A 25,651-nucleotide genomic window follows, 5' to 3' on the forward strand; every position below is an offset into this window, starting at 1 on the left:
GGAGTGGTGAATGGGGAAGTGAGGGGCTGGGTGAGGTGGTGGAGTGGCGAATGGGGAAGTGAAGGTGTAGGTGAGGTGGTGGAGTGGTGAATGGGGAAGTGAAGGGGTGGGTGAGGTGGTGGAGTGGTGAATGGGGAAGAGAAGGTGTGTGTCAGGTGGTGGAGTGGTGAATGGGGAAGTGAAGGGGTGGGTGAGGTGGTGGAGTGGTGAATGGGGAAGTGAAGGAGTGTGAGGTGGCGGAGTGGTGAATGAGGAAGTGAGGGGCTGGGTGAGGTGGTGGATTGGTGAATGGGGAAGCGAAGGATTGGGTCAAAAGGTGGAGTGGTGAATGGGGAAGTGAAGGGGTGGGTGAGGTGGTGGAGTGCTGAATGGGGAAGTGAAGGGGTGGGTGAGGTGGTTGAGTGGTGAATGGGGAAGTGAAGAGGTGGGTGAGGTGGTGGAGTGGTGAATGGCGAAGTGAAGGGGTGGGTGAGGTGGTGGAGTGCTGAATAGGGAAGTGAAGGGGTGTGTGAGGTGGTGGAATGGTGAATGGGGAAGTGAAGGGGTGGATGAGGTGGTGGAGTGGTGAATGGCGAAGTGAAGGTGTGGGTCAAATGGTGGAATGATGAGAGGGGAAGTGAAGGGGTGTGTGAGGTGTCGGAGTGGTGAATGAGGAAGTGAGGGGCTGGGTGAGGTGGTGGAATGGTGATTGGGGAAGGGAAAGACTGGGTCAAATGGTGGAATGATGAGTGGGGAAGTGATGGGGTGGGTCAGGTGGTGGAGTGGTGAATGAGGAAGTGAGGGGCTGGGTGAGGTGGTGGAATGGTGATTGGGGAAGGGAAAGACTGGGTCAAATGGTGGAATGATGAGTGGGGAAGTGAAGGGGTGTGTGAGGTGGCGGAGTGGTGAATGAGGAAGTGAGGGGCTGGGTGAGGTGGTGGAATGGTGAATGGGGAAGGGAAGGAGTGAGTCAAATGGTGGAATGGTGAATGGGGAAGTGAAGTGGTGTGTGAGGTGGCGGGTGGTGAATGGGTAAGTGAAGGGGTGTGTGAGGTGACGGAGTGGTGAATGGGTAAGTGAAGGGGTGTGTGAGGTGGCGGAGTGGTGAATGGGGAAGTGAGGGGCTGGGTGAGGTGGTGGATTGGTGAATGGGGAAGCGAAGGATTGGGTCAAAAGGTGGAGCGGTGAATGGGGAAGTGAAGGGGTAGGTGAGGTGGTGGAATGTTGAATGGGGAAGTGAAGGGGAGGGGGAGGTGGTGGAGTGATGAATCGGGAAGTAAAGGGGTGGGTGAGGTGGTGGACTGGTGAATGGGGAAGTGAAGGGGTGGGTGAGGTGGTGGAGTGGTGAATGGGGAAGTGAAGGTGTGGGTGAGGTGGTGGAGTGGTGAATGGGGAAGTGAGGGGCTGGGTGAGGTGGTGGAGTGGTGAATGGGGAACTGAAGGTGTGGGTGAGCTGGTGGAGTGGTGAATGGGGAAGTGAAGGGGTGGGTGAGGTGGTGGAGTGGTGAATGGCGAATTGAAGAGGTGGGTGAGGTGGTGGAGTGGTGAATGTGGAACTGAAGGTGTGGGTGAGCTGGTGGAGTGGTGAATGGGGAAGTGAAGGTGTGGGTGAGGTGGTGGAGTGGTGAATGGGGAAGTGAAGGGGTGGGTGAGGTGGTGGAGTGGTGAATGGGGAAGTGAAGGGGTGGGTGAGGTGGTGGAGTGGTGAATGGCGAAGTGAAGAGGTGGGTGAGGTGGTGGAGTGGTGAATAGGGAAGTGCAGGGGTGTGTGAGGTGGTGGACTGGTGAATGGGGAAGTGAAGGGGTGTGTGAGGTGGTGGAATGGTGAATTGGGATGTGAACGAGTGGGTGAGGTGGTGGAATGGTGAATGGGGAAGTGAAGGTGTGGGTCAAATGGTGGAATGATGAGTGGGGAAGTGAAGGGGTGGGTCAGGTGGTGGAGTGGTGAATGAGGAAGTGAGGGGCTGGGTGAGGTGTTGGAATGGTGAATGGGGAAGCGAAGGAGTGTGTCAAATGGTGGAATGGAGAATGGGGAAGTGAAGGGGTGGGTCAGGTGGTGGAGTGGTGATTGGGGAAGTGAAGGGTTGGGTGAGGTGGTTGCGTGGTGAATGGGGAAGTGAGGGGCTGGGTGAGGTGGTGGAGTGGTGAATGGGGAAGTGAAGGGGTGGGTGAGGTGGTGGAGTGGTGAATGGGGAAGTGAGGGGCTGGGTGAGGTGGTGGAGTGGTGAATGGGGAAGTGAAGGGGTGGGTGAGGTGGTGGAGTGGTGAATGGGGAAGTGAGGGGCTGGGTGAGGTGGTGGAGTGGTGAATGGGGAAGTGAAGGGGTGGGTGAGGTGGTGGAGTGGTGAATGGGGAAGTGAGGGGCTGGGTGAAGTGGTGGAGTGGTGAATGGGGAAGTGAGGGGCTGGGTGAGGTGGTGGAAAGGTGAATGCGTAAGTGAAGGGGTGGGTGAGGTGGTGGAGTGGTGAATGGCGAAGTGAAGGTGTGGGTCAAATGGTGGAATGATGAGTGGGGAAGTGAAGGGGTGGGTCAGGTGGTGGAATGGTGAATGGGGAAGTGAGGGGCTGGGTGAGGTGCTGGAATGCTGAACGGGGAAGGGAAAGACTGGGTCAAATGGTGGAATGGAGAATGGGGAAGTGAAGGGCTGGGTCAGTTGGTGGAGTGGTGAATGGGGAAGTGAAGGGGTGGGTAAGGTGGTGGAATGATCAGTGGGGAAGTGAAGGGGTGGGTCAGGTGGTGGAGTGGTGAATGGGGAAGTGAAGGGTTGGGTGAGGTGGTTGCGTGGTGAATGGGGAAGTGAGGGGCTGGGTGAGGTGGTGGAGTGGTGAATGGGGAAGTGAAGGGGTGGGTGAGGTGGTGGAGTGGGGAATGGGGAAGTGAAAGGCTGGTTGATGTGGTGGAGTGGTGTATGGGGAAGTGAAGGGGTGTTTGAGGTAGTGGAGTGGTGAATGGGGAAGTGAGGGGCTGGATGAGGTGGTGGAATGATGAATGGGGAAGTGAAGGAGTGGGTTAAATGCTGGAGTGGTGAATGGGGAAGTGAAGGGGTGTGTGAGGTGACGGAGTGGTGAAAGGGTAAGTGAAGGGGTGTGTGAGGTGGCGGAGTGGTGAATGAGGAAGTGAGGGGCTGGGTGAGGTGGTGGAATGGTGAATGGGGAAGGGAAGGAGTGAATCAAATGGTAGAATGGTGAATGGGGAAGTGAAGGGGTGTGTGAGTTGGCGGAGTGGTGAATGAGGAAGTGAGGGGCTGGGTGAGGTGGTGGATTGGTGAATGGGGAAGTGAAGGGGTGGGTTAGTTGGTGGAGTGGTGAATGTGGAAGTGAAGGGGTGGGTCAGGTGGTGGAGTGGTGAATGGGGAAGTGAGGGGCTGGGTGAGGTGGTGGAGTGGTGAATGGGGAAGTGAAGGGGTGGGTGAGGTGGTGGAGTGGGGAATGGGGAACTGAAAGGGTGTTTGAGGTGGTGGAGTGGTGTATGGGGAAGTGAAGCGGTGTTTGAGGTAGTGGAGTGGTGAATGGGGAAGTGAGGGGCTGGATGAGGTGGTGGAATGATGAATGGGGAAGTGAAGGAGTGGGTTAAATGCTGGAGTGGTGAATGGGGAAGTGAAGGGGTGTGTGAGGTGACGGAGTGGTGAATGGGGAAGTGAAGGGGTGGGTGAGGTGGTGGAGTGGTGAATGGGGAAATGAAGGGGTGGGTGAGGTGGTGGAGTGGTGAATGAGGAAGTGAGGGGCTGGGTGAGGTGGTGGAATGGTGAATGGGGAAGGGAAGGAGTGAGTCAAATGGTGGAATGGTGAATGGGGAAGTGAAGTGGTGTGTGAGGTGGCGGAGTGGTGAATGAGGACGTGAGGGGCTGGGTGAGGTGGTGGATTGGTGAATGGGGAAGCGAAGGATTGGGTCAAAAGGTGGAGCGGTGAATGGGGACGTGAAGGGGTAGGTGAGGTGGTGGAATGTTGAATGGGGAAGTGAAGGGGTGGGTGAGGTGGTGGAGTGATTAATCGGGAAGTAAAGGGGTGGGTGAGGTGGTGGACTGGTGAATGGGGAAGTGAAGGGGTGGGTGAGGTGGTGGAGTGGTGAATGGGGAAGTGAAGGTGTGGGTGAGGTGGTGGAGTTGTGAATGGGGAAGTGAGGGGCTGGGTGAGGTGGTGGAGTGGTGAATGGGGAACTGAAGGTGTGGGTGAGCTGGTGGAGTGGTGAATGGGGAAGTGAAGGGGTGGGTGAGGTGGTGGAGTGGTGAATGGCGAAGTGAAGAGGTGGGTGAGGTGGTGGAGTGGTGAATAGGGAAGTGCATGGGTGTATGAGGTGGTGGACTGGTGAATGGGGAAGTGAAGGGGTGTGTGAGGTGGTGGAATGGTGAATTGGGATGTGAACGAGTGGGTGAGGTGGTGGAATGGTGAATGGGGAAGTGAAGGTGTGGGTCAAATAGTGGAATGATGAGTGGGGAAGTGAAGGGGTGGGTCAGGTGGTGGAGTGGTGAATGAGGAAGTGAGGGGCTGGGTGAGGTGTTGGAATGGTGAATGGGGAAGCGAAGGAGTGTGTCAAATGGTGGAATGGAGAATGGGGAAGTGAAGGGGTGGGTCAGGTGGTGGAGTGGTGATTGGGGAAGTGAAGGGTTGGGTGAGGTGGTTGCGTGGTGAATGGGGAAGTGAGGGGCTGGGTGAGGTGGTGGAGTGGTGAATGGGGAAGTGAAGGGGTGGGTGAGGTGGTGGAGTGGTGAATGGGGAAGTGAGGGGCTGGGTGAGGTGGTGGAGTGGTGAATGGGGAAGTGAAGGGGTGGGTGAGGTGGTGGAGTGGTGAATGGGGAAGTGAGGGGCTGGGTGAGGTGGTGGAGTGGTGAATGGGGAAGTGAAGGGGTGGGTGAGGTGGTGGAGTGGTGAATGGGGAAGTGAAAGGCTGGTTGAAGTAGTGAAGTGGTGAATGGGGAAGTGAGGGGCTGGGTGATGTGGTGGAATGGTGAATAGGGAAGTGAAGGTGTGGGTGATGTGGTGGAATGGTGAATGCGGAAGTGAAGGGGTGGGTGAGGTGGTGGAGTGGTGAATGGCGAAGTGAAGGTGTGGGTCAAATGGTGGAATGATGAGTGGGGAAGTGAAGGGGTGGGTCAGGTGGTGGAATGGTGAATGGGGAAGTGAGGGGCTGGGTGAGGTGCTGGAATGCTGAACGGGGAAGGGAAAGACTGGGTCAAATGCTGGAATGGAGAATGGGGAAGTGAAGGGCTGGGTCAGTTGCTGGAGTGGTGAATGGGGAAGTGAAGGGGTGGGTAAGGTGGTGGAATGATTAGTGGGGAAGTGAAGGGGTGGGTCAGGTGGTGGAGTGGTGAATGGGGAAGTGAAGGGTTGGGTGAGGTGGTTGCGTGGTGAATGGGGAAGTGAGGGGCTGGGTGAGGTGGTGGAGTGGTGAATGGGGAAGTGAAGGGGTGGGTTAGTTGGTGGAGTGGTGAATGTGGAAGTGAAGGGGTGGGTCAGGTGGTGGAGTGGTGAATGGGGAAGTGAGGGGCTGGGTGAGGTGGTGGAGTGGTGAATGGGGAAGTGAAGGGGTGGGTGAGGTGGTGAGGTGGTGGAGTGGGGAATGGGGAACTGAAAGGGTGGTTGAGGTGGTGGAGTGGTGTATGGGGAAGTGAAGCGGTGTTTGAGGTAGTGGAGTGGTGAATGGGGAAGTGAGGGGCTGGATGAGGTGGTGGAATGATGAATGGGGAAGTGAAGGAGTGGGTTAAATGCTGGAGTGGTGAATGGGGAAGTGAAGGGGTGTGTGAGATGACGGAGTGGTGAATGGGTAAGTGAAGGGGTGTGTGAGGTGGCGGAGTGGTGAATGAGAAAGTGAGGGGCTGGGTGAGGTGGTGGAATGGTGAATGGGGAAGGGAAGGAGTGAGTCAAATGGTGGAATGGTGAATGGGGAAGTGAAGTGGTGTGTGAGGTGGCGGAGTGGTGAATGAGGAAGTGAGGGGCTGGGTGAGGTGGTGGATTGGTGAATGGGGAAGCGAAGGATTGGGTCAAAAGGTGGAGCAGTGAATGGGGAAGTGAAGGGGTAGGTGAGGTGGTGGAATGTTGAATGGGGAAGTGAAGGGGTGGGTGAGGTGGTGGAGTGATGAATCGGGAAGTAAAGGGGTGGGTGAGGTGGTGGACTGGTGAATGGGGAAGTGAAGGGGTGGGTGAGGTGGTGGAGTGGTGAATGGGGAAGTGAAGGTGTGGGTGAGGTGGTGGAGTGGTGAATGGGGAAGTGAGGGGCTGGGTGAGGTGGTGGAGTGGTGAATGGGGAACTGAAGGTGTGGGTGAGCTGGTGGAGTGGTGAATGGGGAAGTGAAGGGGTGGGTGAGGTGGTGGAGTGGTGAATGGCGAAGTGAAGAGGTGGGTGAGGTGGTAGAGTGGTGAATAGGGAAGTGCAGGGATGTATGAGGTGGTGTACTGGTGAATGGGGAAGTGAAGGGGTGTGTGAGGTGGTGGAATGGTGAATTGGGATGTGAACGAGTGGGTGAGGTGGTGGAATGGTGAATGGGGAAGTGAAGGTGTGGGTCAAATGGTGGAATGATGAGTGGGGAAGTGAAGGGGTGGGTCAGGTGGTGGAGTGGTGAATGAGGAAGTGAGGGGCTGGGTGAGGTGTTGGAATGGTGAATGGGGAAGCGAAGGAGTGTGTCAAATGGTGGAATGGAGAATGGGGAAGTGAAGGGGTGGTTCAGGTGGTGGAGTGGTGATTGGGGAAGTGAAGGGTTGGGTGAGGTGGTTGCGTGGTGAATGGGGAAGTGAGGGGCTGGGTGAGGTGGTGGAGTGGTGAATGGGGAAGTGAAGGGGTGGGTGAGGTGGTGGAGTGGTGAATGGGGAAGTGAGGGGCTGGGTGAGGTGGTGGAGTGGTGAATGGGGAAGTGAAGGTGTGGGTGAGGTGGTGGAGTGGTGAATGGGGAAGTGAAACGCTGGTTGAAGTAGTGAAGTGGTGAATGGGGAAGTGAGGGGCTGGGTGAGGTGGTGGAATGGTGAATGCGGAAGTGAAGGGGCGGGTGAGGTGGAGGAGTGGTGAATGGCGAAGTGAAGGTGTGGGTCAAATGGTGGAATGATGAGTGGGGAAGTGAAGGGGTGGGTCAGGTGGTGAAATGGTGAATGGGGAAGTGAGGGGCTGGGTGAGGTGCTGGAATGCTGAACGGGGCAGGGAAAGACTGGGTCAAATGGTGGAATGCAGAATGGGGAAGTGAAGGGCTGGGTCAGTTGGTGGAGTGGTGAATTGGGAAGTGAAGGGGTGGGTAAGGTGGTGGAATGATTAGTGGGGAAGTGAAGGGGTGGGTCAGGTGGTGGAGTGGTGAATGGGGAAGTGAAGGGTTGGGTGAGGTGGTTGCGTGGTGAATGGGGAAGTGAGGGGCTGGGTGAGGTGGTGGAGTGGTGAATGGGGAAGTGAAGGGGTGGGTGAGGTGGTGGAGTGGGGAATGGGGAAGTGAAAGGGTGGTTGATGTGGTGGAGTGGTGTATGGGGAAGTGAAGGAGTGTTTGAGGTAGTGGAGTGGTGAATGGGGAAGTGAGGGGCTGGATGAGGTGGTGGAATGATGAATGTGGAAGTGAAGGAGTGGGTTAAATGCTGGAGTGGTGAATGGGGAAGTGAAGAGGTGTGTGAGGTGACGGAGTGGTGAATGGGTAAGTGAAGGGGTGTGTGAGGTGGCGGAGTGGTGAATGAGGAAGTGAGGGGCTGGGTGAGGTGGTGGAATGGTGAATGGGGAAGGGAAGGAGTGAATCAAATGGTAGAATGGTGAATGGGGAAGTGAAGGGGTGTGTGAGGTGGCGGAGTGGTGAATGAGGAAGTGAGGGGCTGGGTGAGGTGGTGGATTGGTGAATGGGGAAGCGAAGGATTGGGTCAAAATGTGGAGTGGTGAATGGGGAAGTGAAGGGGTAGGTGAGGTGGTGGAATGGTGAATGGGGAAGTGAAGGGGTGGGTGAGGTGGTGGAGTGGTGAATCGGGAAGTGAAGGGGTGGGTGAGGTGGTGGACTGGTGAATGGGGAAGCGAAGGATTGGATCAAAAGGTGGAGCGGTGAATGGGGAAGTGAAGGGGAAGGTGAGGTGGTGGAATGTTGAATGGGGAAGTGAAGGGGTGGGTGAGGTGGTGGAGTGGTGAATCGGGAAGTAAAGCGGTGGGTGAGGTGGTGGACTGGTGAATGGGGAAGTGAAGGGGTGGGTGAGGTGGTGGAGTGGTGAATGGGGAAGTGAAGGTGTGGGTGAGGTGGTGGAGTGGTGAATGGGGAAGTGAGGGGCTGGGTGAGGTGGTGGAGTGGTGAATGGGGAACTGAAGGTGTGGGTGAGCTGGTGGAATGATGAGTGGGGAAGTGAAGGGGTGGGTCAGGTGGTGGAGTGGTGAATGGGGAAGTGAAGGGTTGGGTGAGGTGGTTGCGTGGTGAATGGGGAAGTGAGGGGCTGGGTGAGGTGGTGGAGTGGTGAATGGGGAAGTGAAGGGGTGGGTGAGTTGGTGGAGTGGGGAATGGGGAAGTGAAAGGGTGGTTGATGTGGTGGAGTGGTGTATGGGGAAGTGAAGGGGTGTTTGAGGTAGTGGAGTGGTGAATGGGGAAGTGAAGGAGTGGGTTAAATGCTGGAGTGGTGAATGGGGAAGTGAAGGGGTGTGTGAGGTGACGGAGTGGTGAATGGGTAAGTGAAGGGGTGGGTGAGGTGGTGGAGTGGTGAATGGGTATGTGAAGGAGTGTGTGAGGATGTGGAGTGGTGAAAGGGGAAGTGAAGAGGTGTGTGAGGTGGTTGAGTGGTGAATGGGGAAGTGAAGGGGTGTGTGAGGTGGTGGAGTGGTGAATGGGGAAGTGAAGGGGTGTGTGAGGTGGCGGAGAGGTGAATGAGGAAGTGAGGGGCTGGGTGGGGTGCTCGAATGGTGAATGGGGAAGGGAAGGAGTGGGTCAAATGGTGGGGTGTTGACTGGGAAAGTGAAGGGGTGGGTAAGGTGGTGGAGTGGTGAATGGGGAAGTGAAGGGGTGGGTGAGATGGTGGAGTGGTGAATGGCGAAGTGAAGAGGTGGGTGAGGTGGTGGAGTGGTGAATGGGGAAGTGAAGGTGTGGGTGAGGTGGTGGAGTGGTGAATGGGGAAGTGAGGGCCTGGGTGAGGTGGTGGAGTGGTGAATGGGGAACTGAAGGTGTGGCTGAGGTGGTGGTGTGGTGAATGGGGAAGTGAAGGGTTGGGTGAGGTGGTGGAGTGGTGAATGGCGAAGTGAAGGGGTGTCTGAGGTGGTGGAGTGGTGAATGGGGAAGTGAAGGAGTGTGAGGTGGCGGAGTGGTGAATGAGGAAGTGAGGGGCTGGGTGAGGTGGTGGAGTGGTGAATGGGTTAGCGAAGGAGTGGGTCAAATGGTGGAGTGGTGAATGGGGAAGTGTAGGGGTAGGTGAGGTGGTGGAATGGGGAATGAGCAAATGAAGGGGTGGGTGAGGTCGTGGAGTGGAGAATGGGGAAGTGAAGGAGTGGCTGAAGTGGTGAATGAGGTGGTGGAGTGGTGAATGGGGAAGTGAAGAGGTGGATGAGGTTGTGGAATGGTGAATGGGGAATTGAAGGAGTGGGTGAGGTGGTGGAGTGGTGAATGGGGAAGTGAAGGGGTGTGTGAGGTGGTGGATTGCTGAATGGGGAAGTGAAGGGGTGGGTGAGGTGGTGGAGTGGTGAATGGGGAAGTGAAGCTGTGGGTGAGGTGGTGGAATGATGAATGGGGAAGTGAAGGAGTGGGTTAAATGGTGGAGTGATGAATGGGGAAGTGAAGGGGGGTGTGAGGTGACGGAGAGGTGAATGGGGAAGTGAAGGGGTGTGTGAGGTGGCGGAGAGGTGAATGGGGAAGTGAAGGGGTGTGTGAGGTGGTGGAGTGGTGAATGGGGAAGTGAAGGGGTGTGTGAGGTGGTGGAGTGGTGAATGGGGAAGTGAAGGGTTGTGTGAGGTGGCGGAGAGGTGAATGAGGAAGTGAGGGGCTGGGTGGGGTGCTCGAATGGTGAATGGGGAAGGGAAGGAGTGGGTCAAATGGTGGGGTGTTGAATAGGAAAGTGAAGGGGAGTGTGAGGTGGTGGAATGGTGAATAGGGTAGTGAAGGGGTGGGTAAGGTGGTGGAGTGGTGAATGGGGAAGTGAAGGGGTGGGTGAGATGGTGGAGTGGTGAATGGCGAAGTGAAGAGGTGGGTGAGGTGGTGGAGTGGTGAATGGGGAAGTGAAGGTGTGGGTGAGGTGGTGGAGTGGTGAATGGGGAAGTGAGGGGCTGGGTGAGGTGCTGGAGTGGTGAATGGGGAACTGAAGGTGTGGCTGAGGTGGTGGTGTGGTGAATGGGGAAGTGAAGGGTTGGGTGAGGTGGTGGAGTGGTGAATGGCGAAGTGAAGGGGTGTGTGAGGTGGTGGAGTGGTGAATGGGGAAGTGAAGGAGTGTGAGGTGGCGGAGTGGTGAATGAGGAAGTGAGGGGCTGGGTGAGGTGGTGGAGTGGTGAATGGTTTAGCGAAGGAGTGGGTCAAATGGTGGAGTGGTGAATGGGGAAGTGAAGGGGTAGGTGAGGTGGTGGAATGGGGAATGAGCAAATGAAGGGGTGGGTGAGGTCGTGGAGTGGAGAATGGGGAAGTGAAGGAGTGGCTGAAGTGGTGAATGAGGTGGTGGAGTGGTGAATGGGGAAGTGAAGAGGTGGATGAGGTTGTGGAATGGTGAATGGGGAATTGAAGGAGTGGGTGAGGTGGTGGAGTGGTGAATGGGGAAGTGAAGGGGTGTGTGAGGTGGTGGAATGCTGAATGGGGAAGTGAAGGGGTGGGTGAGGTGGTGGAGTGTTGAATGGGGAAGTGAAGGTGTGGGTGAGGTGGTGGAATGATGAATGGGGAAGTGAAGGAGTGGGTTAAATGGTGGAGTGATGAATGGGGAAGTGAAGGGGTGTGTGAGGTGGCGGAGTGGTGAATGAGGAAGTGAGGCGCTGGGTGAGGTGGTGGAGTGGTGAATGGGTTAGCGAAGGAGTGGGTCAAATGGTGGAGTGGTGAATGGGGAAGTGAAGGGGTTTGTGAGGTGGTGGAGTGATGAATGGGGAAGTGAAGGGGTGTGTGACATGGCGGAGTGGTGAATGAGGAAGTGAAGGCGTGTGTGAGGTCGTGGAGTGGAGAATGAGGAAGTGAAGGAGTGGCTGAACTGGTGAATGAGGTGGTGGAGTGGTGAATGGGGAAGTGAAGAGGTGGGTGAGGTTGTGGAATGGTGAATGGGGAAGTGAAGGAGTGGGTGAGGTGGTGGAGTGGTGAATGGGGAAGTGAAGGGGTGTGTGAGGTGGTGGAATGGTGAATGGGGAAGTGAAGGGGTGTGTGAGGTGACGGAGTGGTGAATAGGGAAGTGAAGGGGTGTGTGAGGTGGCGGAGTGGTGAATGGGGAAGTGAAGGGGTGTGTGAGGTGGTGGAGTGGTGAATGGGGAAGTGAAGGTGTGTGTGACGTGTCGGAGTGGTGAATGAGGAAGTGAGGGGCTGGGTGAGGTGGTGGAATGGTGAATGGGGAAGGGAAGGAGTGAGTCAAATGGTGGAATGGTGAATGGGGAAGTGAAGGGGTGTGTGAGGTGTCGGAGTGGTGAATGAGGAATTGAGGGTCTGGGTGAGGTGGTGGAGTGGCGAATGGGGAAGTGAAGGGGAAGGTGAGGTGGTGGAATGTTGAATGGGGAAGTGAAGGGGTGGGTGAGGTGGTGGAGTGGTGAATGAGGAAGTGAGGGGCTGTGTGAGGTGGTGGAATGGTGAATGGGGAAGGGAAGGAGTGAGTCAAATGGTGGAATGGTGAATGGGGAAGTGAAGGGGTGTGTGAGGTGTCGGAGTGGTGAATGAGCAAGTGAGGGGCTGGGTGAGGTGGTGGAGTGGTGAATGGGGAAGAGAAGGTGTGGGTGAGGTGGTGCAGTGGTGAATGGGGAAGTGAGGGGCTGGGTGAGGTGGTGGAGTGGTGAATGGGGAAGTGAAGGGGTGGGTGAGGTGGTGGAGTGGTGAATGGGGAAGTGAAGGAGTGGCTGAAGTGGTGAATGAGGTGGTGGAGTGGTGAATGGGGAAGTGAAGAGGTGGGTGAGGTGGTGGAGTGGTGAATGGGGAAGTGAAGGGGTGGGTGAGGTGGTGGAGTGGTGAATGGGGAAGTGAAGGGGTGTGTGAGGTGGTGGAATGGTGAATGGGGAAGTGAAGCGGTGGGTGAGGTGGTGGAGTGGTGAATGGGGAAGTGAAGGGGTGGGTGAGGTGGTGGAGTGGTGAATGGGTATGTGAAGGAGTGTGTGAGGTGGTGGAGTGGTGAATGGGGAAGTGAAGGGGTGTGTGAGGTGGTGCAGTGGTGAATGGGGAAGTGAAGGGGTGTCTGAGGTGGCGGAGAGGTGAATGAGGAAGTGAGGGGCTGGGTGGGGTGCTCGAATGGTGAATGGGGAAGGGAAGGAGTGGGTCAAATGGTGGGGTGTTGAATGGGAAAGTGAAGGGGAGTGTGAGGTGGTGGAATGCTAAATGGGGAAGTGAAGGGGTGTGTGAGGTGTCGGAGTGGTGAATGAGGAAGTGAGGGGCTGCGTGAGGTGGTGGAATGGTGAATGGGGAACTGAAGGGGTGGGTGAGTTGGTGGAATGGTGAATGAGGAATTGAAGGGGTGGGTGAGTTGGTGGAGTGGTGAATGGAGTAGTGAATGGGTGGGTGAGTTGGTGGAGTGGGGAATGAGGAAGTGAGGGGGTGGGTAAGTTGGTGGAATGGTGAATGAGGAAGTGAAGGGGTGGGTGAGGTCGTGGAGTGGTGAATGGGTAAGTGAAGAGGTGGGTGAGGTGGTGTAATGGTGAATGGGGAAGGGAAGTGGTGGGTGATGTGGTGGAATGGTGAATGCGGAAGTGAAGGGGTCGGTCAGGTGGTGGAGTGGTGAATGGGGAAGTGAAGGGGTGGTGAGGTCGTGGAGTGGTGAATGGGGAAGTGTGGGGGTGGGTGAGGTGTTGGAGTGGTGAATGGGAAAGTGAAGGGGTGTGTGAGGTGGTGGAATGGTGAATGGGGAAGTGAAGCGGTGGGTGAGGTGGTGGAGTGGTGAATGGGGAAGTGAAGGGGTGGGTGAGGTGGTGCAGTGGTGAATGGGGAAGTGAAGGGGTGTCTGAGGTGGCGGAGAGGTGAATGAGGAAGTGAGGGGCTGGGTGGGGTGCTCGAATGGTGAATGGGGAAGGGAAGGAGTGGGTCAAATGGTGGGGTGTTGAATGGGAAAGTGAAAGGGTGGGTGAGATGGTGGAGTGGTGAATGGGGAACTGAAGGTGTGTGTGAGGTGGTGGAGTGGTGAATGGGGAAGTGATGGTGGGTGAGGTGGTGGAGTGGTGAATGGGGAAGTGAAGGGGGGTGAGGTGGTGGAATGCTGAATGGGGAAGTGAAGGGGAGTGTGAGGTGGCGGAGTGGTGAATGAGGAAGTGAGGGGCTGGGTGAGGTGGTGGAGTGGTGAATGGGGAAGTGATGGGGTGGGTGAGGTGCTGGGTTCGTGAATGGGGATGTGAAGGTGTGGGTAAGGTGGTGGAATGGTGAATGAGGAATTGAAGGGGTGGGTGAGTTGGTGGAGTGGTGAATGGGGAAGTGAAGGGGTCAGTCAGGTGGTGGAGTGGTGAATGGGGAAGTGAAGGGGTGGGTAAGGTGGTGGATTTGTGAATGGGGAAGTGTGGGGGTGTGTCAGGTGGTGGATTTGTGAATGGGGAAGTGAGGGGGTGGGTAAGGTGGTGGATTTGTGAATGGGGAAGTGAGGGGGTGGGTCAGGTGTTGGATTTGTGAATGGGGAAGTGAAGGGGTGTGTAAGGTGGTGGATTTGTGAATGGGGAAGGGAAGTGGTGCGTGACGTGATGGAGTTGTGAATGGGGAAGTGAAGGGGTGGGTCAGGTGGTGGAGTGGTGAGTGGGGCTGTGAGGGACTGAGTGAGGTGGTGGGGTGGTTGAGTAGTGAAGCCATGAAGTGGTTATGAAGGGTTTTGGCATTAAATGTTTTGATGGGGCAGTAAAGAGGATGGTGGCTCATTTAAGGAGAGCATGGGTATGTGCAGGCATGTGTGAGTGGGTGAAGGGGCAGCTGATTTGTGAAGAGGTGTGGTGGGGTAGTGAAGGGCTGGGTGGCTATGCTGTGCAGCAGTAGTCTGTGTTTGGCTTTGACCCCTGGCCTGTTGACCCCTCCCAATTTCTCTCCATATGGTTTGAGTGCCATCCTTGGCCTAGTCATGGGCATCTGCAGCCCACTCATTCCCTGGTTCCAGGTCCCTGGTCCCTGGCCCTGGACCCAGGCCCCGAGGCCCTGCACTGACAGCTTTGATCCCTGGTGCTCAGCCCCGGGGTCCTCGGCAGACAGAGACCACCATCCCTGTCCACTGCACCATCCTCTCAAGATCACATCCCGCACCCCCCAACCATCCCCAGTATCCAGCTGTGCCTCCACGGCCCCCCCATACCTGACAGCTGGCAGCAGAGGTGGCACTCCTCCTCTGCCGAGTGGGCACCACAGCTGCACTGTTCCAACCCGTGCCGCTCACACAGGGACGCTGAGCATTGCTGTGGGATCACAAGGAAGCAGTTAGTGACGTTCTCTGCTATCTCATTGTAGTCTGCTCACTGCAGAACCAATGTATCTCAACGAAAGCATCCCACGCGCAACAAGAGTGTGCTGCTTGCAATGTAATGGGGCAGCTACAGAGGGCCACATCATGGGAAGGGCACAGTCCTGATTCTGCTGCTGTAGAGCACCTCATCGATGCTCGGCTCTAATGTGGATCAATTCTGGTCTGGATCATTTCTTGTGTCCTAGAGTAAGAGAGAAGTACAGCACAGAAACAAGCCCTTTGGCACATCTGGAGCTTGCCAAAAGACATTTAAACTGCCTACTCCCAATGACCTGCACTGAAACCATGATCCTTCATACCTCTACTATCCCTATATGTACCTATCCAAACTGCTCAAACATTGTGATCAGTTCTGGGTTAGATCTGTTCTGCTGCGATTTTATTCCGGTGTAAATCTGCTCTGGTGTGAATCTGTTCTGGTGTGAATCTGTTCTGCTGCGATTTTGTTCCAGTGTGAATCTGCTCTGGTGTGATTCTGTTATGGTGTGAATCTGTTCTGGTGTGAATCTGTTCTGCTGCGATTTTATTCCATTGTGAATCTGCTCTGGTGTGATTCTGTTATGGTGTGAATCTGTTCTGGTGTGTATCTGTTCTGCTGCGATTTTATTCCAGTGTGAATCTGCTCTGGTGTGATTCTGTTATGGTGTGAATCTGTTCTGGTGTGATTCTGTTCCGGTGTGAATCTGTTCTGGTGTGATTCTGTTCTGGTGTGATTATGTTCTGGTGAGATTCTGTTCTGGTGTGAATCTGTTCTGGTGTGGTTCTATTCTGGTGTGAATCTGCTCTGGTGTGATTCTGTTCTGCTGAGATTCTGATCTGGTGAGATTCTGCTCTGGTGAGATTCTGTTCTGGTGTGAATCTGTTCTGGTGTGAATCTGTTCTGGTGTGAATCTGCTCTGGTGTGATTCTGTTTTGGTGTGAATCTGTTCCGGTGTGATTCTGTTCTGGTGTGAATCTGTTCTGCTGCGATTTTATTCGATTGTGAATCTGCTCTGATGTGATTCTGTTCTGGTGTGAATCTGCACTGGTGTGAATCTGTTCTGGTGTGAATCTGTTCTGGTGTTATTCTGTTCTGGTATGATTCTTTTCTGGTGTGAATCTGTTCTGGTGTGATTCTGTTCTGGTGTGATTCTGTTCTGGCGTGATGCTATTCTGGTGAGATTCTGTTCCGGTGAGATTCTATTCTTCTGTGAATCTGTTCTGGTGTTATTCTGTTCTGGTTTGATTCTGTTCTGGCGTGATTCTGTTCTGGCGTGATTCTGTTCCGGCGTGATTCTGTTCTGGTGTGATTCTGCTATGGTGTGATTCTGCTCTGGTGTGATTCTATTCTGGTGTGAAACTGCTCCAGTGTGATTCTATTCTGATGTGATTCTGTTCTAGTGTGAATCTGATCTGGTGTGATTCTATTCTGGTGTGAATCTATTCTGGTGTGAATCTGATCTGGTGTGAATCTGTTCTGGTGTGAATCTGCTCTGGTGTGAATCTGCTACGGAGTGAATCTGCTCCGGTGAGATTATGTTCTGGTGTGAATCTGCTCTGGTGTGATTCTGTTCTGGTGTGAATCAGTTCTGGTGTGATTCTGTTCCGGTGAGAATCTGTTCTGGTGTGATTCTGTTCTGGTGTGATTATGTTCTGGTGAGATTCTGTTCTGGTGTGAATCTGTTCTGGTGTGATTCGATTCTGGTGTGAATCTGCTCTGGTGTGATTCTGTTCTGGTGAGATTCTGTTCTGGTGTGAATCTGTCCTGGTGTGAATCTGTTCTGGTGTGAAACTGTTCTGGTGAGATTCTGCTCTGGTGAGATTCTGTTCTGGTGTGAATCTGTTCTGGTGTGAATCTGCTCTGGTGTGATTCTGTTCTGGTGTGAATCTGTTCTGGTGTGATTCTGTTCTGGTGTGAATCTGTTCTGCTGCGATTTTATTCCATTGTGAATCTGCTCTGGTGTGATTCGGTTCTGGTGTGATTCTATTCTGGTGTGAATCTGTTCTGGTGTGATTCTGTTCTGGTGAGATTCTGTTCTGGTGTGAATCTGTTCTGGTGTGATTCTATTCTGTTGTGAATCTGCTCTGCTGTGATTATGTTCTGGTGAGATTCTGCTCTGGTGAGATTGTGTTCTGGTGTGAATCTGCTCTGGTGTGAATCTGCTCTGGTGTGAATCTGTTCTGGTGTGAATCTATTCTGGTGTGAATCTGTTCTGGTGTGAAACTGTTCTGGTGAGATTCTGTTCTGGTGTGATTCTATTCTGGTGAGATTCTGTTCCGGGCAGATTCTATTCTTGTGTGAATCTGTTCTGGTGTTATTCTGTTCTGGTGTGATTCTGTTCTGGCGTGATTCTGTTCCGGCGTGAATCTGTTGTGGTGTGATTCTGGTATGGTGTGATTCTGCTCTGGTGTGATTCTATTCTGATGTGATTCTGTTCTGGTGTGAATCTGATCTGGTGTGATTCTGTTCTGGTGTGAATCTGTTCTGGTGTGAATCTGATCTGGTGTGAATCTGTTCTGGTGTGAATCTGCTCTGCTGTGAATCTGCTCTGGTGTGAACCTGTTCTGGTGTGAACCTGTTCTGGTGTGAATCTGTTCTGGTGTGAATCTGTTCTGGTGTGAATCTGTTCCGGTGTGATTCTGCTCTGGTGTGATTCTGTTATGGTGTGAATCTGTTCTGGTGTGAATCTGTTCTGCTGCGATTTTATTCCATTGTGAATCTGCTCTGGTGTGATTCTATTATGGTGTGAATCTGTTCTGGTGTGATTCTGTTCTGGTGGGAATCTGTTCTGCTGCGATTTTATTCCAGTGTGAATCTGCTCTGGTGTGATTCTGTTATGGTGTGAATCTGTTCTGGTGTGATTCTGTTATGGTGTGAATCTGTTCTGCTGTGATTCTATTCTGGTGTGAATCTGCTCTGGTGTGATTCTGTTCTGCTGAGATTCTGTTCTGGTGATATTCTGCTCTGGTGAGATTCTGTTCTGGTGTAAATCTGCTCTGGTGTGAATCTGCGCTGGTGTGATTCTGTTCTGGTGTGAATCTGTTCTGGTGAGATTCTGTTCTGGTGTGAGTCTGTTCTGCTGCGATTTTATTCGATTGTGAATCTGCTCTGATGTGATTCTGTTCTGGTGTGAATCTGCACTGGTGTGAATCTGTTCTGGTGTGAATCTGTTCTGGTGTTATTCTGTTCTGGTGTTATTCTGTTCTGGTATGATTATTTTCTGGTGTGAATCTGTTCTAGTGCGATTCTGTTCTGGTGTGATTCTGTTCTGGTGTGAATCTGTTCTGCTGTGATTCTATTCTGGTGTGAATCTGCTCTGCTGTGATTCTGTTCTGGTGAGATTCTGCTCTGGTGAGATTCTGTTCTGGCGTGATGCTATTCTGGTGAGATTCTGTTCCGGTGAGATTCTATTCTTCTGTGAATCTGTTCTGGTGTTATTCTGTTCTGGTTTGATTCTGTTCTGGCGTGATTCTGTTCTGGCGTGATTCTGTTCCGGCGTGATTCTGTTCTGGTGTGATTCTGCTATGGTGTGATTCTGCTCTGGTGTGATTCTATTCTGGTGTGAAACTGCTACAGTGTGATTCTATTCTGATGTGATTCTGTTCTAGTGTGAATCTGATCTGGTGTGATTCTATTCTGGTGTGAATCTGTTCTGGTGTGAATCTGATCTGGTGTGAATCTGTTCTGGTGTGAATCTGCTCTGGTGTGAATCTGCTACGGAGTGAATCTGCTCCGGTGAGATTATGTTCTGGTGTGAATCTGCTCTGGTGTGATTCTGTTCAGGTGTGAATCAGTTCTGGTGTGAATCTGTTCTGGTGTGAATCTGTTCCGGTGTGATTCTGCTCTGGTGTGATTCTGTTATGGTGTGAATCTGTTCTGGTGTGAATCTGTTCTGCTGCGATTTTATTCCATTGTGAATCTGCTCTGGTGTGATTCTGTTATGGTGTGAATCTGTTCTGGTGTGATTCTGTTCTGGTGTGAATCTGTTCTGCTGCGATTTTATTCCAGTGTGAATCTGCTCTGGTGTGATTCTGTTATGGTGTGAATCTGTTCTGGTGTGATTCTGTTATGGTGTGAATCTGTTCTGGTGTGATTCTATTCTGGTGTGAATCTGCTCTGGTGTGATTCTGTCCTGCTGAGATTCTGTTCTGGTGATATTCTGCTCTGGTGAGATTCTGTTCTGGTGTAAATCTGCTCTGGTGTGAATCTGCGCTGGTGTGATTCTGTTCTGGTGTGAATCTGTTCTGGTGTGATTCTGTTCTGGTGTGAATCTGTTCTGCTGCGATTTTATTCGATTGTGAATCTGCTCTGGTGTGATTCTGTTCTGGTGTGATTCTGTTCTGGTGTGAATCTGTTCTGGTGTGATTCTGTTCTGGTGTGATTCTGTTCTGGTGAGATTCTGTTCTGGTGTGAATCTGTTCTGGTGTGATTCTGTTCTGGTGTGATTCTGTTCTGGTGTGAATCTGTTCTGGTGTGATTCTATTCTGGTGTGAATCTGCTCTGCTGTGATTCTGTTCTGGTGAGATTCTGCTCTGGTGAGATCCTGTTCTGGCGTGATTCTATTCTGGTGAGATTCTGTTCTGCTGCGATTTTATTCCAGTGTGAATCTGCTCTGGTGTGATTCTGTTATGGTGTGAATCTGTTCTGGTGTGATTCTGTTCGGGTGTGGTTCTATTCTGGTGTGAATCTGCTCTGGTGTGATTCTGTTCTGCTGAGATTCTGATCTGGTGAGATTCTGCTCTGGTGAGATTCTGTTCTGGTGTGAATCTGTTCTGGTGTGAATCTGTTCTGGGGTGAATCTGCTCTGGTGTGATTCTGTTTTGGTGTGAATCTGTTCCGGTGTGATTCTGTTCTGGTGTGAATCTGTTCTGCTGCGATTTTATTCGATTGTGAATCTGCTCTGATGTGATTCTGTTCTGGTGTGAATCTGCTCTGGTGTGAATCTGTTCTGGTGTTATTCTGTTCTGGTATGATTCTTTTCTGGTGTGAATCTGTTCTGGTGTGATTCTGTTCTGGTGTGATTCTGTTCTGGTGAGATTCTGTTCTGGTGTGAATCTGCTCTGCTGTGATTCTGTTCCGGTGAGATTCTGCTCTGGTGAGATTCTGTTCTGGCGTGATGCTATTCTGGTGAGATTCTGTTCCGGTGAGATTCTATTCTTCTGTGAATCTGTTCTGGTGTTATTCTGTTCTGGTTTGATTCTGTTCTGGCGTGATTCTGTTCTGGCGTGATTCTGTTCCGGCGTGATTCTGTTCTGGTGTGATTCTGCTATGGTGTGATTCTGCTCTGGTGTGATTCTATTCTGGTGTGAAACTGCTCCAGTGTGATTCTATTCTGATGTGATTCTGTTCTAGTGTGAATCTGATCTGGTGTGATTCTATTCTGGTGTGAATCTGTTCTGGTGTGAATCTGATCTGGTGTGAATCTGTTCTGGTGTGAATCTGCTCTGGTGTGAATCTGCTACGGAGTGAATCTGCTCCGGTGAGATTATGTTCTGGTGTGAATCTGCTCTGGTGTGATTCTGTTCTGGTGTGATTCTGTTCTGGTGTGAAACTGTTCCGGTGTGAATCTGATCTGCTGCGATTTTATTCCAGTGTGAATCTGCTCTGGTGTGATTCTGTTATGGTGTGATTCTATTCTGGTGTGAATCTGTTCTGGTGTGAATCTGATCTGGTGTGAATCTGTTCTGGTGTGAATCTGCTCTGGTGTGAATCTGCTACGGAGTGAATCTGCTCCGGTGAGATTATGTTCTGGTGTGAATCTGCTCTGGGGTGATTCTGTTCTGGTGTGATTCTGTTCTGGTGTGAATCTGTTCCGGTGTGAATCTGATCTGCTGCGATTTTATTCCAGTGTGAATCTGCTCTGGTGTGATTCTGTTATGGTGTGAATCTGTTCTGGTGTGATTCTGTTCTGGTGTGAATCAGTTCTGGTGTGATTCTGTTCCGGTGAGAATCTGTTCTGGTGAGAATCCGTTCTGGTGTGATTATGTTCTGGTGAGATTCTGTTCTGGTGTGAATCTGTTCTGGTGTGATTCTGTTCTGGTGTGATTCTGTTCTGGTGAGAATCCGTTCTGGTGTAAATCTGCTCTGGTGTGAATCTGCTCTGGTGTGATTCTATTCTGGTGTGATTCTGTTCTGGTGTGATTCTGTTCTGGTGTGAATCTGCTCTGGTGTGAATGTGCTCCCGTGTGATTCTGTTCTGGTGTGAACCAGTTCTTGTGTGAATCTGTTCTGGTGTAAATCAGCTCTGGTGTGAATCTGCTCTGGTGTGATTCAATTCTGGTGTGATTCTGTTCTGGTGTCATTATGTTCTGGTGTGAATCTGTTCTGGTGTGAATCTGTTCTGGTGTGATTCTGTTCTGGTGTGAATCCGTTCTGGTGTAAATCTGCTCTGGTGTGAATCTGCTCTGATGTGATTCTATTCTGGTGTGATTCTGTTCTGGTGTGATTCTGTTCTGGTGTGAATCTGCTCTGGTATGAATCTGCTCCCGTGTGATTCTATTCTGGTGTGAATCTGTTCCGGTGTGAATCTGCTTCGGTGTGATTCTGTTCTGGTGTGAATCTGTTCTGGTGTGAATCTGCTTCGGTGTGATTCTGTTCTGGTGTGAATCTGTTCTGGTGTGAATCTGCTTCTGTGTGATTCTGTTATGGTGGAATCTGCTCTGGTGTGAATCTGCTCTTGTGTGATTCTGTTCTGGTGTGAACCAGTTCCGGTGTGAATCTGTTCTGGCGTAAATCTGCTCTGGTGTGAATCTGCTCCCGTGTGATTCTATTCTGGTGTGATTCTGTTCTGGTGTGATTCTGTTCTGGTGTGAATCTGCTCTGGTGTGAATCTGCTCTGGGGTGAATCTGCTCTGGTGTGATTATATTCTGGTGTGATTCTGTTCTGGTGTAAATCTGCTCTGGTGTGAATCTGCTCCCGTGTGATTCTATTCTGGTGTGATTCTGTTCTGATGTGATTCTGTACTGGTGTGAATCTGCTCTGGTGTGAATCTGCTCTGGTGTGATTGTGTTCTGGTGTGAATCTGCTCTGTTGTGAATCTGCTCTGGTGTGATTCTATTCTGGTGTGAATCTGGCTCTGGTGTGATTCTGTTCTGGTATGAATCTGTTCCAGTGTGATTCTATTCCGGTGTGAATCTGTTCTGGTGTGAATCTGCTCTGGTGTGAATCTGTTCTGGTGTGATTCTGCTCTGGTGTGATTCTATTCTGGTGTGATTCTGTTCTGGTGTCATTATGTTCTGGTGTGAATCTGTTCTGGTGTGAATCTGCTCTGGTGTGATTCTGCTCTGGTGTGATTCTGTTCTGGTGTCATTATGTTCTGGTGTGAATCTGTTCTGGTGTGAATTTGTTCTGGTGTGATTCTCTTCTGGTGTGAATCTGCTCTGGTGTGAATCTGCTCTGGTGTGGTTCTGCTCTGGTGTGATTCTGTTCTGGTGTGATTCTGTTCTGGTGTGAATCTGCTCTGGTGTGAATCTGCTCCCGTGTGATTCTATTCTGGTGTGATTCTGTTCTGGTGTGAATCTGCTCTGGTGTGATTCTGTTCTGGTGTGAATCTGCTCTGGTGTGAATCTGCTTTGGTGTGATTCTGTTCTGGTGGAATCTGCTCTGGTGTGATTCTATTCTGGTGTGATGCTGTTCTGGTGTCATTATGTTCTGGTGGGAATCTGTTCTGGTGTGAATCTGTTCTGGAGTGATTCTATTCTGGTGTGATTCTGTTCTGGTGTGAATCTCTTCTGGTGTAAATCTGTTCTGGTGTGAATCTGCTTCGGTGTGATTCTGTTCTGGTGGAATCTGCTCTGGTGTGAATCTGCTCTGGTGTGATTCTATTCTGGTGTGTTTCTGTTCTGGTGTCATTATGTTCTGCTGGGAATCTGTTCTGGTGTGAATCTGTTCTGGTGTGATTCTATTCTGGTATGATTCTGTTCTGGTGTGAATCTGTTCTGGTGTAAATCTGCTCTGGTGTGAATCAGCTCTGGTGTGATTCTATTCTGGTGTGAATCTGTTCTGGTGTGAATCTGCTTCGGTGTGATTCTGTTCTGGTGTGAACCTGTTCTGGTGTGAATCTGCTCTGGTTTGAATCTGCTCCCGTGTGAATATGTTCTGGTGTGAATCTGCTTCGGTGTGATTCTGTTCTGGTGGAATCTGCTCTGGTGTGAATCTGCTCTGGTGTGATTCTGTTCTGGTATGAATCTGTTCCAGTGTGATTCTATTCCGGTGTGAATCTGTTCTGGTGTGAATCTGCTCTGGTGTGAATCTGTTCTGGTGTGATTCTGCTCTGGTGTGATTCTATTCTGGTGTGATTCTGTTCTGGTGTCATTATGTTCTGGTGTGAATCTGTTCTGGTGTGAATCTGCTCTGGTGTGATTCTGCTCTGGTGTGATTCTGTTCTGGTGTCATTATGTTCTGGTGTGAATCTGTTCTGGTGTGAATTTGTTCTGGTGTGATTCTCTTCTGGTGTGAATCTGCTCTGGTGTGAATCTGCTCTGGTGTGGTTCTGCTCTGGTGTGATTCTGTTCTGGTGTGATTCTGTTCTGGTGTGAATCTGCTCTGGTGTGAATCTGCTCCCGTGTGATTCTATTCTGGTGTGATTCTGTTCTGGTGTGAATCTGCTCTGGTGTGATTCTGTTCTGGTGTGAATCTGCTCTGGTGTGAATCTGCTTTGGTGTGATTCTGTTCTGGTGGAATCTGCTCTGGTGTGATTCTATTCTGGTGTGATGCTGTTCTGGTGTCATTATGTTCTGGTGGGAATCTGTTCTGGTGTGAATCTGTTCTGGAGTGATTCTATTCTGGTGTGATTCTGTTCTGGTGTGAATCTCTTCTGGTGTAAATCTGTTCTGGTGTGAATCTGCTTCGGTGTGATTCTGTTCTGGTGGAATCTGCTCTGGTGTGAATCTGCTCTGGTGTGATTCTATTCTGGTGTGTTTCTGTTCTGGTGTCATTATGTTCTGCTGGGAATCTGTTCTGGTGTGAATCTGTTCTGGTGTGATTCTATTCTGGTATGATTCTGTTCTGGTGTGAATCTGTTCTGGTGTAAATCTGCTCTGGTGTGAATCAGCTCTGGTGTGATTCTATTCTGGTGTGAATCTGTTCTGGTGTGAATCTGCTTCGGTGTGATTCTGTTCTGGTGTGAACCTGTTCTGGTGTGAATCTGCTCTGGTTTGAATCTGCTCCCGTGTGAATATGTTCTGGTGTGAATCTGCTTCGGTGTGATTCTGTTCTGGTGGAATCTGCTCTGGTGTGAATCTGTTCTGGTGTGATTCTATTCTGGTTTGATTCTGTTCTGGTGTGAATCCGTTCTGGTGTAAATCTGCTCTGGTGTGAATCTGCTCTGGTGTGATTCTATTCTGGTGTGATTCTGTTCTGGTGTGATTCTGTTCTGGTGTGAATCTGCTCTGGTGTGAATCTGCTCCCATGTGATTCTATTCTGGTGTGAATCTGTTCCGGTGTGAATCTGCTTCGGTGTGATTCTGTTCTGGTGTGAATCTGTTCTGGTGTGAATCTGCTTCGGTGTCATTCTGTTCGGGTGTGAATCTGCTCTGGTGTGAATCTGCTCTGGTGTGATTCTCTTCTGGTGTGAATCTGCTCTGTTGTGAATCTGCTCTGGTTTGATTCTCTTCTGGTGTGAATCTGCTCTGGTGTGATTCTGTTCTGGTATGAAGCTGCTCCAGTGTGATTCTATTCTGGTGTGAATCTGTTCTGGTGTGAATCTGCTCTGGTGTGAATCTGTTCTGGTGTGATTCTGCTCTGTTGTGATTCTATTCTGGTGTGATTCTGTTCTGGTGTCATTATGTTCTGGTGTGAATCTGTTCTGGTGTGAATCTGCTTCGGTGTGATTATGTTCTTGTGGCATCTGCTCTGGTGTGAATCTGCTCTGGTGTGTTTCTGCTCTGGTGTGATTCTGCTCTGGTGTGATTCTATTCTGGTGTGATTCTGTTCTGGTGTCATTATGTTCTGGTGTGAATCTGTTCTGGTGTGAATCTGTTCTGGTGTGATTCTGTTCTGGTGTGAATCCGTTCTGGTGTAAATCTGCTCTGGTGTGAATCTGCTCTGGTGTGATTCTATTCTGGTGTGATTCTGTTCTGGTGTGATTCTGTTCTGGTGTGAATCAGCTCTGGTGTGAATCTGCTCCCATGTGATTCTATTCTGGTGTGAATCTGTTCCGGTGTGAATCTGCTTCGGTGTGATTCTGTTCTGGTGTGAATCTGTTCTGGTGTGAATCTGCTTCGGTGTGATTCTGTTCTGGTGTGAATCTGCTCTGGTGTGAATCTGCTCTGGTGTGATTCTATTCTGGTGTGAATCTGTTCTGGTGTGAATCTGCTTCTGTGTGATTCTGTTATGGTGGAATCTGCTCTGGTGTGAATCAGCTCTTGTGTGATTCTGTTCCGGCGTAAATCTGCTCTGGTGTGAATCTGCTCCCGTGTGATTCTATTCTGGTGTGATTCTGTTCTGTTGTGATTCTGTTCAGGTGTGAATCTGCTCTGGTGTGAATCTGCTCTGGGGTGAATCTGCTCTGGTGTGATTATATTCTGGTGTGATTCTGTTCTGGTGTAAATCTGCTCTGGTGTGAATCTGCTCCCGTGTGATTCTATTCTGGTGTGATTCTGTTCTGATGTGATTCTGTTCTGGTGTGAATCTGCTCTGGTGTGAATCTGCTCTGGTGTGATTCTGTTCTGGTGTGAATCTGCTCTGTTGTGAATCTGCTCTGGTGTGATTCTATTCTGGTGTGAATCTGGCTCTGGTGTGATTCTGTTCTGGTATGAATCTGCTCCAGAGTGATTCTATTCTGGTGTGAATCTGTTCTGGAGTGAATCTGCTCTGGTGTGAATCTGTTCTGGTGTGATTCTGCTCTGGTGTGATTCTATTCTGGTGTGATTCTGTTCTGGTGTCATTATGTTCTGGTGTGAATCTGTTCTGGTGTGAATCTGCTTCGGTGTGATTATGTTCTTGTGGCATCTGCTCTGGTGTGAATCTGCTCTGGTGTGATTCTGCTCTGGTGTGATTCTATTCTGGTGTGATTCTGTTCTGGTGTCATTATGTTCTGGTGTGAATCTGTTCTGGTGTGATTCTCTTCTGGTGTGAATCTGCTCTGCTGTGAATCTGCTCTGGTGTGATTCTGCTCTGGTGTGATTCTGTTCTGGTGTGATTCTGTTCTGGTGTGAATCTGCTCTGGTGTGAATCTGCTCCCGT

The 25,651-nt window shown here is 51.3% G+C and overlaps 1 protein-coding gene across 3 annotated transcripts in view; it reads right to left on the bottom strand.

Moving 5' to 3' along the window:
* LOC140740048 (disintegrin and metalloproteinase domain-containing protein 10-like) overlaps positions 1-25,651 on the bottom strand; it is a 710,477-nt gene that overhangs the window by 178,175 nt on the left and 506,651 nt on the right. For 2 of the 3 annotated variants that reach the window (XM_073068876.1, XM_073068875.1), the window contains exon 13: positions 14,319-14,418. The exons of the other annotated variant lie outside the window; for it this stretch is intronic. In XM_073068876.1, the coding sequence (XP_072924977.1) occupies positions 14,319-14,418 (100 nt within the window). The remainder of the gene's footprint in view (positions 1-14,318; positions 14,419-25,651) is intronic. 3 annotated transcript variants of the gene reach the window in all.

The sequence above is a fragment of the Hemitrygon akajei genome, chromosome 16 (assembly GCF_048418815.1).
Source record: "Hemitrygon akajei chromosome 16, sHemAka1.3, whole genome shotgun sequence".
NCBI lineage: Eukaryota > Metazoa > Chordata > Chondrichthyes > Myliobatiformes > Dasyatidae > Hemitrygon > Hemitrygon akajei.